This window comes from Falco cherrug, chromosome 2 (assembly GCF_023634085.1).
Source record: "Falco cherrug isolate bFalChe1 chromosome 2, bFalChe1.pri, whole genome shotgun sequence".
Classification (NCBI taxonomy): Eukaryota; Metazoa; Chordata; class Aves; order Falconiformes; family Falconidae; genus Falco; species Falco cherrug.
This window is the reverse complement of record NC_073698.1, coordinates 33,289,789-33,307,138: the sequence shown is the minus strand read 5'-3', so window position 1 is coordinate 33,307,138 and position 17,350 is coordinate 33,289,789. Positions and strand designations below refer to the sequence as shown.

At 38.2% G+C, this 17,350-nt stretch overlaps 1 protein-coding gene across 4 annotated transcripts in view; it reads right to left on the bottom strand.

The window, feature by feature from the left end:
• The window catches only part of ENOX1 (ecto-NOX disulfide-thiol exchanger 1), a 369,866-nt gene that overhangs the window by 64,770 nt on the left and 287,746 nt on the right, over nt 1–17,350 (bottom strand). For all 4 annotated transcript variants that reach the window (XM_055703149.1, XM_055703151.1, XM_055703148.1 and 1 more), the window contains one exon: nt 2,089–2,195. In XM_055703149.1, the coding sequence (XP_055559124.1) occupies nt 2,089–2,195 (107 nt within the window). The remainder of the gene's footprint in view (nt 1–2,088; nt 2,196–17,350) is intronic.

Here is a 17,350-nt window from a genome sequence, read left to right as displayed (position 1 = left end):
TTTACAGGAGAATAATTTCAAATTAAAAAAAAAAAGTTATTAAAAAGGTAAATTGCTGACCAGCATCTCATGTAAACAGAGGCACCTCCAGAAGAAATTAGCAAGCCGTTCCTTAATTCCTTACTGGAAAAGGCCACCTGCACTTTTTCTTGGGGAAGCATATTGCATACATAGCAGACATCCGCTTACATTTACTCCCTCTTTAGGGGATAGATGTCCTTGATGCATCAATGTCTACATTATCAGCAAAGTCAATAATCTTCCATGGAGAATGTCTATGTGTATGAGTGTTTGTTTTGGGTTTGGGTTTCTAGCAAAGCTTTCCTAAATTCAGAAAAAAATGGAAGGTGGCCAGGTAATTAAACAAGTTAGCAAATAATGTCATGGTTAGAAAATATGATTTAAAGCAAATATGCCATTTGCTAACATTTCCATCATATTTCACATCTGGAAAACAGGCATTTCTAAAATATATTTTTTCAGTGAGAGTCTTCACATATTTATGAATTGTTTTAGTTGTCCTCTTAGGAAAACAAAGGGAATAATATTTGAAACATTTCTGGAAAGTCCAACTCTTACACATTTCAGTTTATTAAAGATTTAGAAGCCAGCAAATGAATGACACACAACATCCCTGTACAGAAAGTTAGTTTAAGAAGGGATGGTCTCAATATAATTGAAATAATCTACTAGCAAGTCATGTTTTCATACTTCTCTAAATGATAAGACAAACATCAATTCCCAACTCCCAACTTTCAATTGAACAAAGTCTTTACCCACTACTCATATGAAATATTTGTGAACAAAATGCAAAATACAGTTTGTACCAATAAATTATGCTAACATTTTATTTTAAGTGTCCCATTATTGTGAAGTCATTTGGTATTCACCATTATAGCACTGATAATAAAGAATTCATTTGGTATTCATGTGGATGTTACATTTAGTGCCATTGGTATTCAACTGTAATTTAGCATTAGTTAATGGGCACTTAAAATGTTACGCAAATGATTTATATCACAGCACTTCAGTGTTTCTCAAACTAAGTGTACAACACTTATTTTACAAGTGTACTACAAAATAATTAAATAAGTGCACCTTACCTTCTAAAGTTTTTACTCTGAGACAGAGAAAAATCATTTAGAGGACTGTGATAGTAACAATCAACATACTGTACTACATGAAGGTAAACCAAGTGTATGTTAAGTTGCTCATATTAAAAAAAAAAAAAGGAAGAAGAAAGAAAGAAAACAAAGACAGCGGTACTTACTTTTTAAAATACAGGCTCATAGCGTATATACTGAATTAAAAACGAAAGCTGGATGACCAAAACACAGGATGAGGTCTAGCGCTTCCTTTGCCGCCACCGGCAGCAAGGGGAAGTTAGAATCCCATCTCCTCTGTTCATGCCTATGACAGTCACGCATGCGTGGTTCCAAATTGCTAACTCTGTATGGTAGTATGATTACATTTATGCTGGTTTCTTTGCAAGCATAATAATTAGAATCAATACAAGTGATGTGTCTACTTTTTGAAAGATCAACATAAAACGAATGGGAAGGAGTATGTCATAATTCTGGGCTTAATATGCTTAGGTCATTACTTAGGAAAGAAATTCTCTTATTTTTAGGCAAAGTCATCTTATAATGATCATGTGATGGCACAAAGAGAAAAAATATCTGTGCTACAGAATACTTCTTTTAAAAACAGATCACGATGACTCCTAAAAAGATATTTTTCAGAAATATTTCTTAATTCTATCCTTAGTTGAAAATACCGTTCCTAATTTCACTACTTCAGTTCATTATTTTAGGTAGTAAACATAATCCTCCAATGATTTCCCAAATTTTGCATGAAAAATAAAACCACATTGCTCTCTGTCTTAGTGTTATTTAATGACTATTATCATAATGAGAGCAATGGGAGCAATTCATACTGTAGAGGAGAGTATATAATGGCCAGTTGATTAACAGCTAAAACAGTAGCCGTAAATACTGCTGAATACACTATGTCCAGCTACAATCACACTCGTTCTGTGTCAATCCAGCTGTGAGATGATGGATAGAAAGTAATAATAAAATCACCAACCTCAGAATGCTTTCGCCAAATGTCTATGTTCTTTCGCTGGGCTTTCGAGAAATGGTCCCAAGCTTTTTGTCTGGTAGAAGCGTTGAAAACGGCGACAATCTGCTCAACTTTGGTGAACAAGGAAGTCAAACAAGACAAGCAATTTATGTTGTGATCACTATATAGAAGCAAAGCAAAGACACTAGGAGTCTATGGATGATGTCATTACTGAAACAACATCATCAATATCCATCCAATGATGTGTCTTTTGTACTTACATTTTACCAATGTTGGAGATGTCTCCCTTCAAGTCTGTCTCCATAACTTTAGTCTACACAACTTATAACTATGTACCAAAAACCATGCATGCAGCTGCTTCCCCGTGATGTCTGCTACAACCCTCTGCACAGCCATGTGCCTTTGTAGGTGTGTGACTACAGAAATGACACTTGAGGCATAAACCTGACACGTTCCCCTGTGGCAGCTGCATACAGATGAGCAGGCTGTACAAATGTAAGCGTGAAAGACAAGCAGGCTCTCCTTTGAAGGGTGACTATCTGATAGTGAGAATTTGTCAGTAGACGGGAAGGGCTAAACCACACATTAATGCTGCATTCTGTAGCTGCAGCTGCTGTTTCTCTTTTATTTATTATAAATGGGCTCACCTGTGGTAGATCATTCTGTCCTGTGTCCACAGCCTATGTATGTTTAAGTACATGAACAGTCACATTTTTTTGCATATAAGATGAAGAAGAGATGTGAAATGGGCTTCCCTCATTCAACTCTAATGAATTTGTCCCGAAGCCAGACGTCAATATTTAGGTCAATTATCTAGGACAATTAAGATCTTACGTTTTTAGCTACTTGTTCATCCTAATTCAGAACCTCTTCTCCCAACACTCTTTTCTTTCTCTTTGCATCAGTTACAAGCAACGCTGTCCTTCCACAACAGTGACCTGCCTAAAAATTATTTGACCAAGATTTAAATTGCCTTGATCCCAGCACAGTTAACTGAAGGACCACCAGGAAATACAAATTTTCTACAAATGACCTGGGCTGTGCTCCTGAGCGTGCAAATGTGCTGACCTATGAAGTCAAACTGAAAAATGCCTCAACTCTTGGACAAGGTTCTTGACTATTTATCTCTTTAGATTCCTGGGCTGAAACAATGTCTACTGTTTTGTAACGCTGCAGCTTGAAGCACCTCCTTCCCCTCTCATAGAGAAATGGTGGCAGGAATGCCGTAATGCCCTCTGATTGGGGCTCTCATCGAGCTGATCAACAGCTGCTCTTCTTCTCCCTTCAAGTCACAGATGCAGAGGATCTTATACATAACAACCCATATTTTGTAAAACAATGAGCTCACCTAGTAAGTCAGTTACGTATCTTTCCCCTCTAGATCTGAAAGTTAACCTCACTCACTTGAATAGAAGCACGTTTCTTCCATCCTCTTTTATTACCTATTTTACAGGCTGCTTTCAGATTGAGGAAGCTTACAACATTTTGAATCACAGATGGAAGTTTGTCTTTGTAATCAGGGCTGGTTAATTAACTCCTAAAGCCATAGAAAATAAATTTAGTCTTTTAGAATTAATACTTCTATGTAGTTTATACTAAAGAAGGTGCCTCAAAACTACTGGCATGATCAGAACCATTTGTGATCAAGTTTTAATAGCAGATGTGATAACTTCAGCCTATGAGAACTTGCTTGGAGTGAAAGGTGGATGTATCAAGGAAGTTATGCGGTGTATATTCAATTAATTTGAAAAGAATGAAAATGCTAAAGCAATCTATTATTGTGTGTATAGAAACTAAGGCTAGAATTTAATTACTATCATGTTGATGACCCAGGTGCTCAGAAAATTTTGCATAATTAACAATCTGGTTTTAGTTTGCAAGTGGAAATTCAAGTAGAAAAGATTCACAAAAATATGAGGAAGGCTGGTTTGCCATTTTCCACTAATAGGTATTAATAACATCATATGAATTTTTAAAAACATTTGAACTTTAAAGTGTTCAATTTCCATTCTGTGAACAGATGCTAAGATTTATCAAAAGTCATTATATGATTATTTCAGAAACTCTCCGCAATGGAAACACAAGCTAGGAAGATGTCAAATAGTTTTTCTTGCATAAGTGTAGTAGACAAAGTGAGCAGAGAATGGTTCTCCTTCACTTCCAGGAATTAAAAAAAAACTAAAGGAAGTAGGATACTTGGAGTACTAGATGCTAAAAATCAAGGCATTTAAAGAAAGTTTATCCAATAGGCAGCTAGGGATAATTTAAAAAGGCAAATGTAGAGGAGAATAGTAAATTAGTACATATCAAAGACCAACATTTCGCTACCTTGTTCAAAGAAAGTGTCAACACACATGCAACTATTTCAAAAAGCACCAGCAATATAGGCTATGAAGTGTTGCAAACACCCACAGGTAACACCCAACATAAAAGGTCTCCAAGCATTGCATCAGAGATAAAAAGCAGCCAAGGCCATGGTTTGACAGTATAGGAAAGTGGCTTCACATCTTTTTGTACTCCATGATAATCCTGCGTTTATGTGCTATGAGATGGCAATCCAATGTAAAGCCATTCTGCCAGTTCACAGTTTTTCAGTTTCCAGTTTCTTTGCTGGTTAATTCATGTTGCATAAGGATTAATTTGTTCTCCCACAGACACCCTGGAAGCCTAAAACTGGAAGAACTCCTGTGCTCTGTGTAATTGGAAGACAAGACATAATGTACCCATCCCTGATCAGGATCAGATTTGTATTTGTAAATGATCCAGCAGCACACAACCCATAAGGATGGTAGATTCATCCCTAAGAGGAAGCCAGGAAAGTTTATATTAGCTGAGAAACTCTACAGTGCATTCATTTTTCCTCCACATCTAGGTAAGATTTGGCCAAAGAGAGGGCCCAGATTTTGGGCTGTTATCTGCAGAATCGGAGCGAAACCATTGCTCCTGGTTTTGTTGCTGACCATGGTTTTCAGACTATTTCCTGACCTCTAGAAAAAAAATTATAAAATGAAATAACAGTTCATGTCTATCTCCGTAAGGCACCTTTAACTCTAGAATGCACTGTACTGTCAACGATGACTGGTAAGTAGAATTATTAAGTAACATGAAATATTCATTGTCAAACATCTGTTGTTAAGTTCTATGCTATATCAAATTTTCATTGACCATATGCAAAGATGTTTCCTTACTAAATTAGGGTTTAAAAAACTGTATTGTTCTAGAAGGGTCCATACTACATCATTGTTTTTCCTATCAGCATAACTTACCGGATGTAAAAAATTGCATCTTTCCCAATGACTTATTCTGTAGCTGGTAATTTATGTGGTGTGTTTCAAAATATTATTATCTAATTGTTTTTCTGCTGAGTTATAAATAACTAAAAAGACCCAAACAAGTAAGCCTAGACTGATATGCAAGTGTCAGTGTTTAACAAATGTGGTGTAACTACAATAGCCTTTATCAGAGGTGCCAGCTCATAGTAAGCATATTAAAAGAAAGTTTAAACCTCAGTTTCTGTTGCCATCAAGTTATTTGTTATCAAATATAAATGTAAATTTATTTACATTTGTTATTGTTATCAAGTATAAATGTAAAAACAACCAGAAAAACTAGGAACAACAACAAAAATCCCTTAAACAACACCTGTAGAAGTTTTATACAAAATTGGATTAAAGGGAAAACTAGAATATCTCCAGGGGAAGACAATATATGATACGGGATATTTGAAAATGATACTACCAGAAAAGAACATAAATAAATGAGAACCAACGCATAACCTCATCTGTAGATTAAGAGGTTGAGAGAACACTTTTACCTTCCATTACATTTATCTAGCAGGCTATTTTAAATACATGATTGAGTGAAGGCTGAAATTTCTCCTTGGGTTCAGGAGACAAGAAGTATTCTATTTTCCTTTGCTTATTACATTTTCAGCTGTCATGAATATGTGATTATTTTTCATTTCTTGTATGCAAAAATAAAGAACACCAGCAACCAAATGCTTTATAATGCATAATAATAATAGTAGTAGTAGTAGTAGTAGTAGTAGTAGTAGTAGTAAAAAAAAAAACCAAAAAAAGAAACTGCAACACGTGTTAAAAACAAAAGTCTTTGCTGCCAGATAAAATAATCAAGTTTCATGTAGAATTTCTCTCCAAACTACACCAATTAGGGATACAGGATGAAAAGGGCTTTGCACTAAATTACTATAAGTGCAAGAGTAGAATATATGGCAATTTAGCTCAGAAAATTCTGTAAGAGTGCGACAATTGACATACAGGGTAAAAGAAAAATTCCACCCATAAAATTACGGTGTAAAGGAAACTGTTACAGTAAATGTATAACATGCTTTTCAAATATAGATTCACAGCACAGGGAGGATATAGAGTTGGCGTGGTTTGGGTCAGTAGCCTTGTCGCTGAATTCTGACTAAGCTGGAGTCTGCCAATCGATTTGGCTCCAAGCCCAGCAAACCAAGGAATTACAGTAGTCAAGGCTAGATGCTGTAAGTGGATGAATTAGAGTCCCCAGGTCAGTTTTGGATAGGAAAGAGAATGTTTTTGGCAACAGTTCTGAAAGGCATTTGGCAATGTACTGAACAGAAATTACCATTAAGTCCAAGGCTAAAATTGCATGTAGGCAAATGACATGTGACATCAATAAGAGAAACGGTAGACAGATTGCAAAGTAATGAAATAAACATATTTTTTAAATTAATCTCAGCCAAACCTCAGTCTTTTGGTTATGATACTGTTTACTTTCAGAAAAGATTTTTCCTTTCAAACATTTACAGCTAAAAGCCTTCAGCCTCCCTGTTTTACCCAATTCACATGTCACAGAGGGAGAAACCTCTGCAATTGCCATTGACTGGCAGGGGAGGAAAACATAAAAGCTGGAAATATCACTCTGGAGAAGACTTCAGATAATGCAAAGGATGGGTCCTAAAGTATAGCATACCATCAGCTGGATACATAAGCAAAATCCATTATAGATTTGTATAATGAAGACAGCCTATCTGCCACAAAGAAATGGCATCTTTGTTTTGGTTTTGATTTTGTGGGGGGTTTCCGTTTCTTTTTTCTTTTTAAATAAAAAAAAAACAAAAAAACCAACCAAAAAAAAACCCCAAACAACCCCAAAATGCCCCCCCAAAAATATCTATGCGTATTAAAAAAAAAAAAAAAAAGGTGCAATTCAATCAGATAAGAGAAAGCTACTGTTTGGTCTTCTTGCTGTCTGGGTGGCCGTAGGTTCCTTAAGACATAGTCTTAAGACATAGCATGATAAAGCATAAAACCACAGGACTTCTCTATTATATCCCAAAATTTTGAACACACCGAAAGCATGGTGCCTCCAGTGATTTACCTCCCAAATCGTTTTGCTGTGTGGGAAGTCAGATTGCAAGGCTGCCATTCCTCAACTCATCCTACTGCCAACAACCACATCTGTACTAGTGATCAAAACCAGCCAGGGACCATTCTTGTTCCTTGAAGTCAAATGGCACAATATGCTGAGTGTCCCTGCAGCAGCAACTGTTCTCTCTCCCCAAAAAGATGCTTTTCAGTAAACTACTTGGCCTGCACCGAACTCTCAACTGTGTGGGAAAATGTTAGCTGGCCCAGAGCAACAACCTTCTTACTGTGGAACAGTATGGACAAGCCTGCCCTAGCTCAGCTTAATTTAATCCTATAGGCAGAGTCAGTGGGGTCATCTTTTACTAGCAGTCTCACCTTTTCTGCTCTAGTCCTGACACAGAGGTCCCAGTGTTGCACAGAACCATTACAAGGCTTACCAGAGGAAGAAGGATGTTTTCCTCTTCCGTCTACCCTGCCTCACCTACCTGAATACTGGAAAGAATGAGAAACAAGTCTAAGTGTCATCCCCCTAAATTGCACTATATTATTTCTACATTTCCCTTTGACTAGGCCTACAGTGTTTGAGACCAGGAGGAGGTGTGCCTGGAGTGACGGTTGATCCCTCTTTCTCTTCCATCTGACTAAGACTGGTCTTAGTCAATATACTTGCAGGAGTTATTAAGAGGATGAGTGGATGTCAGTGGTCTACACTTGAGTGACGGAGGAAGAAATATTTTTTAATAATACAATAAGCAGATTCTTCTACATAGATAAAGGACAAAATAAAAAATAATTATACCACAGCACAAATTATAATCCCTGGTCTTGTAAAATCATCAAACCTCAGTGTCAGCAGCTGTTTTCCTTTCTTCTCAATGCTAAGAAAGCCAGTGAGGAAGAGTGAAAGAAGGAGCATTATGGGGATACTGAAAACATCCCATTTTCAGAATTTATATTGAAACCTGCAAAGTAACTTGCCTGAGGTACGTATATCAACAATTAATAGTTCTAGAAATGGAAGAACACTCCTTGTTAAACTCTGAAATAAAAATATACACTCTGATTAAAGAGAGCCCAGTTTGCTCTGCAAGGTATTGCTAGATCTGTCTACAAAATAAGCTTTGAAAATCTTTTAGGTTGTGAACGTGGTTTAATTTACAACAAAGAAACTGACAGCTCGGTGTAACAGCAAGTGCTGGCATCATGCCATGTGATAAATCACTTGGACTCAACAAGACCGCTTCACCTCCATGTCATTTCTCAATGAACAGGAACCTGACATCAGGCCAGCACAACACAGCAGGGCAGGTAAAAATGTACAGTACTTGCTTCTTTAATGCCACCATCTTATATTACAGAACAGATTTTACGGACTTTGCTTGACATCCAGAAAACAAAACAAACAAACAAACAAACCCCCCCACACACAACCGCACCCCACTAACTCAAAGGAAGATTTAGTGAATGCTACTTTCTTCATCAGCTTGACAAGATTATAAGACGTTCCCAACACACTGCTCTTGTTCTCGTCATTATTTATGGTTAGGCAGACCTTTTTTTCAGATTTAAAAATAGCAAATGTAGGAACAACTATTTTTGGCAAGCCTGTCCAAAAAAAGAACCCCAAGGGAACTCTGAGATGAAGGAACACAAATGTGACTGAACTCTAGCAGGGCCCAGTAAGTGAAGTTGTAATAATTGTCAAAGTAATAATTGTCCAGGGATCTTTCAGATTAGAATGTTCCTAAGAGTGCTGTGGGTTTTTTTTGGCACAATATGGTTTCTTTTGTTGAAGAAAAGGAACAGAGAGGTGGATGAGGAGGCTTCAAAAGCCATAGCCTCTGCTGGCAATCAAAACAAAAAATCATCTCACACACATTATGTAGGGACATTTACTTCTCCATTTGTTGCCATATCTTATGCTCCCTTGCCTGCCATGTCTTGTCATCTTTTTTTCTTTGTTTACTGCATTCGGTCTCATTTTCCTTCTGTATTTTTTTTCCCTTGTTCACTGTGTGTCCTTCTTTCCCCCCCGCATAATCTACCCCTTTCCAGAACTCTTTTCCTACCCCATAACATCTCTATCATCACAAACTACACCATTTGGGACAAATCCAGTGATCTGACATGAAGCGAAACTAATGCCTATTGTAGGGAGTAAGTATTTCAACCAGACATGGTTATATAGGATTATTCATATTCATATTTATGAAGTTTATTCATTCACTTCTAAGAAGCCTGAAAGGTTTTAGAAGTGCAGGCCACACGATATGCACAGCCAACTCAGAAAATCTTTTTGGTGAAACCTCCATCTTTCCTTCCTTTCTCCAATGTCTTACTCTCATCCCTTGTTGTTCATTTCCACACAAAATTTACAGTCCAGTTTTGCAAAGTAACAGGCCCCTACCTCCATCTCTACTCAGCAAGGGAGCTCAAAACCACACACAGATTTCCACACAATTCAAGCACATACTTCTTGGCTTCAAACCTTGCCTTATCATCTAGGAGATCCTGCAGGATCCAGGAACATGGCATAAGTTGTCAAAATGGGGCCTTAGACTGAAACCTTTCAGGAGGCAGTGCACTTATTTTGCTATAAAACATCATGCATATTTAATGGCCTACTTTAAAAAAAAAAAAAAGGCTTAAAAATAACAGAAGAGCTTCTGTTGAAATTCTGGCCACGCTTAAATCAATACCAAGATTCCTATTGACTTTAGGTGGAGTGAAGGCTACACAATGAAAGCAATGAAGAAATTCAAAGAAAATGAAACACAAAGGAATAAGCGATCTGAAACACTACAGGTTGCAACCACAAAGGCTTATACTGCCATAAAGTGGGGAAGAATTATAGAATGCAAGGTAAAATAGAAATGGAGTCTTTCATCTCTGTTCTCTGGTGTTGCTGCAGCATCCTGGATAGAAATGCTTTTGAGAACATGTGTACATGAGACGGAAAATGGGAGGACAAGTAAAGAATAGAGATACCCAGCTGAGCTTTACTGGACAAATTATCCGTACAGAAGCAAGCAAAGAGCACAACTAAATAAGCTAATCAAAAGGGACTGGATGGATTGTAGAGGTTATTTTGGTTTTGGCTTCTTGTTGTGTTTTTGGTTTTTTGTTGGTTTTTTTTTTTTAGAAATACATCAAGGTAGAAAATAATAGTCGCAACTAATGACATGAATGATTAATGTTTTTATTTGTATTATAGTGGCATTCTATGACACCAACTGAGATCTGAGCTGCACTGTAAAAAACACATTATATGACTCAATCTCTTTCACAAAGAGCTTAATGATGACCTAAAAATTGCACATAAAGTAAGCTCATATTTTTGAATTAGTAACTGGCAAATGAAAGAAAGACTCTAAGACTGGACAATTAAAGAGAAGGAAAATCCTTTTAAAAGTTATTAATGCAGAGCAATTGAAAAAATACTTGGAAAGCATGAATGCGTATAAAAAGTCTGACTGCTAAAAGAATTTTAACCAGCATGCTTTCAATATGTGAAATGAAACTGGCTTCATTTTTAGTACTAAGAGAATATACTAAAAAGTGGAAGGATTACTGGGAGAAAGGGCTGCAGTATGGAATTTAAAGCAAATGAGATAAGATGGTGATTTTAGTAATCACTACCATATCAATATAAATTCTACCTTTTCTAAAGTAAAAGAGCAACTTTTGAAGTGAATTTGTAATGAGGAAAAAAAACCCTGATCCAAATCTTTTTTGAAGAAAGCTCAAAAAGGATTTTTAAGATTTCTTCTTCCTTTTTTATATTAAAAATTCAGATTCTATCTGTGAAGGTGCTGATAATGTTAAAACAGATTAAATCACATCCAGAGAGATCAGAGAATGAAAATGAACAAACCTGGAGAGGAGAATTTTATTCAGTCTGTTGAGAATGCATTTGCCTTCAGAATTATTTAACCTCAATTTTTTTTTTTTTTTTTTTTTTTTGGGGGGGGGGGGGGGGAAGAAATTTTATAGTAGATACCTACCAGCTATTGGATAAAAAGTCAGTGTGCTCTCATACACCACCGAAGTCCTTCAATAGGAAGGGAGGAAAAACTCATGGTGACAATCCTGATCTTCCCAAGGAGGGGGACATGACACAGTCTTCTCTCCAAATCTTTGATTCTTTTTAATGAACAGCCCTACTGAATCATCACAAAGTTGCATCTAGCCTCATATCCTGTGTCATGAATAAAAGAGCTAAGATGCTTAGCAACAAGCTGAGCAGGTAAACTGTGTGATGTCATAAATCCATGTTTCTTCAGTTCCAGGGCTTTTTGAAAGATGAGTATCTCTTTGCTTTTACTTCCATGTACACCTTCACATGCAATGCAAGAGCATACAGAAGCAAACAAGCTTACTGGCAGCAGAAAGAAGTGGCAGGCACCCTGTACATTGATGTGTGGAGTGAAAATTAATTTATCTCCACAACAAGATGAGTAGAATATCCACATGATAGCTGGAACTGGACTACGCAGTTCAGATCTTGAGATCATTTTCAAAAAATCAAAGCAGGCAATGGCAGGTAGAGTTGTCTTAAAATTCTGGTTGATGGTGCCTAATACTCCAGCTGCTCTGGTTGCCTCCCCGCTTCCCTCCTCACCCATATCAGCATAACGCTGCAGTACAACTGCATGGGAGCTGTTAGACTCAGAGCACCATAGCCTACCACTCTGATCACAGCTCCTTGCAAAGCTGGGATACCTCTCACATATAGATGGCTTTTCTTCTGCCACCACCATGATTTTTGTGGCAAAGGTATCCCAGTGACAAAATGAAAATTGCAGTGCTATTGCTGACCCTCTCAAAAGTCAGCTTATTGTCCAGGCAAAGTAGGAACTCGCTCAGATGCTGTCTCTTTCCTTCTTTGCAAGAATTAATAATGCCACTTTTATTCACAGATATGAATCCTTGTATTTCAAAACTTTGTAAGTGGCCAAAAACTATAAAGTTTTGGTCCCTGACCATAATTAGAACTTCACCAAGATTTTCTTTTTAGTTAGTGGAAGAATCTATTTTACAATTTACAAATACTCTAGCATTACTACTGAGGATTGCATCCTGACACTTATCAATTGTGTTAAACTTTGTAATAATTTTGCTTTTACTGCTTATTATGATAGCATGTTATTTAGTAGCTGAAATGAAAAAAAAACCCAAAAAACCCAAAACAACCAACTACCAATATATGTAGCTTGTCCGCAAGGTCCCCTAGAAATATCAAAATGGCTTACTGGTGTATACTGGCCCTTAATACTGAGTGCTGGGGATTGCTACACTGGTTTGCCCCTGGCTTACCTAAGGCCAACAGTAGGGTTGTCACTTAGCTGTTGTGAATGAAATTCAGGATGGCAACCTTTAAATGTGTCTAAGTGATTTAAAGAGTCTATGTTCTGTTTTCAAACATCTTGAGAGTCAATGAGCTAATTAGTGCTTGCCAAGGTAGGGTGAGAACCTGCAGCACATTTCTTCTCCCTAATGCCAGCTAATTCACAAAGGGATTCCAGGGTCACTGGGAACTGGCTTCCCTTTCCAGCAATGTCCTCATGTCCACCAGGAATAAAGGACACATCTGTGATTAGTACACTGGACTAAAGGACTCTGTAGGTTTACATTCCAGCTTGCCTTGTAGGATGAACCATCTGTCTATCCATACCTTCAGACCTGCATTTTGACACTCAGGCCTTTTACACAAGTTCTAAGACCCTGGTGATTACCTGTAATCAACTGTGGTGAGTTAGAAGCTCAGGTATCCTACAAAGCACAGGGGAAGTGCTTCACTCTTGGGAATACATATAAAAGGCACTGTCTTAACTAGCTGCTAGATTGTGCATATGCATCCCCTGGATGGGGATGTGCCATAGATGCAGCTGTTCTCTCTGTTCAGTGCAGCGCTACAGGAGGCTGGGAGACATTTCACTCCAGCTGGCATCGTTCTGGATCAGGTGCCTAAAAGCCATCTATCAGACACTCTAAGGAAGGTCAATATCACCTTCGAGAGCACTGGACCTCACCATTTAGAGCACTCTTGGAAAGAAGGAGGCTTAAGTTCAGCTCCTTCACTGGCATTCAGGGTATTTAAACATACCTTTCCAAAAGATCATCCTGATCACTAGGCATTGAAATTCTCTGAAGTTCAAGGAGAGGATGAAAGTGAAGACCAGCACATGACAAGGAAGTAATCTGGCCAGGGGGTTCCACAATAAAAACCACCCTCCCACTGCTCCCCCACAGGTGTGCAAGAGACTGGACCCTGATGGGGACCTGGTGCCTAAGTCCCTTGAAGAGTCATCAATTAGTAAAATTGACAGAAATGACCAAATAAGTGAGTGTCATAAGCTGCTTGGTACCTAGCCGTGGCGCACTTCTGTTCATTACACTGTGTAACTATCTACTTGCATGTTGGAACACTTCCACCACCTTGTGTGTCTGACTCTCGAGACATCAAATTAATTTCTCAGTATGGGATTTTGGACCTGCATTCACTTATAGGTACTTTTGAAAATGTTGTCATGGGAGACTGCCAGAAATGGTCTGAACCCTCAATAAGAGGTAGACAAAGTTCACAGTGCGTGGGGGAGAAAGTCAGAGGAGACAATTACAGCTTTGGTGTAGTCTAAAAAAACAGCCCAATGTGGATGTCTCAAGGGCTTCCACTTTTCTTAAACATGAAGACCAATGTCTACAAGCCTTAGGCTGAAAAGGTGGATTGGGAGGAAATGAAAGAGAGATGTATGAAAAACAGGGAGCAGCGTCATGTGCAACTCTGCTGTGGAAGCAAAATGAAAGAATTTAGAAATCGAACCAGAAAGACAGAAATATTCAAAATCCTGGAAAACAATCCACATTTTAATCACAGATTCAAATCTAGAAACCCCAAGTAATTTAATAATAAAAAAAAAAGAGGTGGCCATTTTTCTCTCTTTATCCCTTAAATAACTAAAGTAGCACCATAACAAGGCGAAGACTCCCTGTAGAACTTAAATCAGGGGCTGTAAATCGGTGGTGTGACAGCAGTAATATACTTTATTTCACAGATTATCCTGGCACAAGTATCTTGGTCAGGTAATTAATTCACATGCTGAACACTTGACCCAAATTTTTAAGCGTAATCCATTTGGTAATCTTCTAAATACCTCCAGGCAGAAATTTGTAGCAGGGATTTCAACACCTGTACTTCTTTAGTAGTTGGGCCATAAGCTGAAATGTTCTGGCCACACTAATCCTCATTAATAAGAAAGCATTTCATACTGAGACTCCTATAGACAGTGTGTGTGTTCCAGGTGAGTGCACTTGAAGGCCATTTTCTTAACATATTTCTTCTTCACTCCCCGTAACATTCACTGCTACAATGATAGCATTTCTATCTAACTTCAAGTTCTTCCCTTATGCTACGTCCTTCTGTATCAAGACTACACACAGTAAGTGGGATTACTCTGCTCTGAACAAGGCTTGTAAAAAGTGGGGCAATTAGTTCTGAGCTAGGCCCCCTGTGAACCCTCTAGGACAGCAGAGAAAATACGGCATCTCCAAGGGATGATTCATCTCACTGGAAGAGCACCATGAGGTCGGTCTGATGACTCATTCCCCAGAGATGCCCGTTTTACTCTCCAGACAACAAAGCAAGCACAGAATGGTCAGCTTAGAGTTGGACATCTGATCTAGTTTGTGACAGAGGAATGGCACATGCTATTTTAAAAAATACTGCAATATTTATGTCAAATGGCCACACAGCTGTAGCATTACACTAGACTTTTGGACCCTTAAGGCAGAACAGCAGAAGTGGTTTTTTTGCTACTCTGCAGAATTTAATAGACCACACACACCTATTTTAAACATCTAGTACTTTCAAATTCTTCTTCATAAAGCAAGTGACATATTGCAGCTGATTACACAAGGCTGTGGGAAAACAATGGAAAAGATGCATGAAAAACATTCCTCAGATGAATTCAAATACAGGAAAATTCTTGAAAAAGGGAAGCTCATTTCACAGTCTCCCTATATAGCAATCTTAGGCATATACACATGTAAAGCAAAAACATCATCCATCTGTTTGTAACAAGTTTGCAGAGAATTTTAATAAGACACATTAATGCTAATAATGGCCAATGTTTATGATGTTTATAAAATAACCAATGTGAAGCATCTGGAAAGCTTGTAAAATTTGTTCTTATAAAATCCACAGAGTGTAACACCTTTCCCTGAACCTGTTTTTTTGCTGACCTTGTCCTCCTAGGCCAGATCTGTCAGAAACTCTTTTCTTCCAGGCACTGCTGTGACTGTGACACTCTGAAACTCATGATTTGAAGCCAGACCTATTTCTGGTTTTGTAAGTTCAGCATTCAGCACATTACAGGAACAAACCAGATATAGCCAAAACTGCAAGTTTCCACCTGAAACTACAGGGATCTCTATTTCCAAGTGACAGATGTTCTACAACAGTTGGTGACAAATGGGCTAATTTAGACTGATTTAACTAAAGTTCAGCCTGCTGACAATGGGGGATTTTTTTTAATGCAGCTGAAGAAGGCATTTCCAAACGCTAGGGCTGGCTGTTGCACACAAAACTACAGAGCCCTGGTGTGAACTGAACAGCACGGCCATGCATGGTGCCTGCGTCTCTGCTCCTCACACTGCCTTTTAGATGGTGACATGGAAGGCGATATTGCCTAGCAAATTAGCAAGGGAATTAACTGGTCTTTAAAATTTACTCAGGGAACATATGTCCTCAGAAATCAAATGCCTTTGGCCCAGAATCAATCTTCCTAAATTCGGGCATCTATGTTTTTAAATTAGAAGTACATGTGCCCTGGGGTAAATTAGTTTTCTGGGATACAGAGCTCTCCATCATGGACGCAGGAAGCTTCCAGGGGCTGCTCTCCTAACCCAGGCAAGTCCATCCAAGCTTATGCCTTCAGCCCTAACTTCTGAAGGACAACCACTGAGGGACGAGAAAAATATTGCAGAAAAGCCTTTAGGGCTTATTTTTTACTGTAAAGATTAGGGGTGTGATTCAGAAATTACAGTGTAACAGCTGCATTCTTGACTTCATTCTCCTCCATTTGGTCAGTTTTATTGCTTTTTGTTTTTAAATTGCATATAAGAGCTGACTTCGGGCTCCACCCTTCTGAGTATCATAAAGCCTTTTGCTTGAGCAGCCATGAGTAGACATGTTAAAACCCAGCAGCAATGAAATTAGTTTTCTCTATCTTCTCTTCTCTTCTCTTTTCTTCTCTTCCTCTTCTCTTCTCTCTTCTCTCTTTTCTTTCTTCTCTTCTCTTCTCTCTTCTCTTCCTCTTCTCTTCTCTCTTCTCTTCCTCTTCTCTTCTCTCTTCTCTCTTTTCTCTCTTCTCTTCTCCTCTCCTCTCCTCTTCTCCTCTCCTCTTCTCTTCTCTTTTCTCTTCTCCTTCTCCTTCTTCTCCTTCTCTCCTCTTCCCTCTCCTCTCCTCCCTTCTCTTTCAAGAACACTTCTAGGCAAGTATCCCAATTATTGTTTTATGAGGAAACCTCATTAAGGTAACTTCATTGATTATATTTCTGTACTAAGGAAATAGTTGCCAGCCCTAAATATTTAAAGGCAGTTTAACTGCCAAATTAATACTGCCATTGTATCAGCCAAGAGATCCCAATGCCAGCAGTAGTACAGCTTATTCTTCTGCTGTGGGGGTGGCCTGTATGCTGATCTCTAGAAGTTGCTGAATCCTACTTCCTTTTACCTAAACCCAGGCTAAAAATATAACCTAATTGTCCTCTATTCTGTCATTGGCCTAGTTAACTACCTGCAACACACAGGCTATATATCACTTCCCTCCACAAAAACATGATCTTTGCTCAGAGCAGGGAGGCTTCTGTCTGGTCCGTTCCCAAAGCGTTATGTCTACGCAACAGTAGAC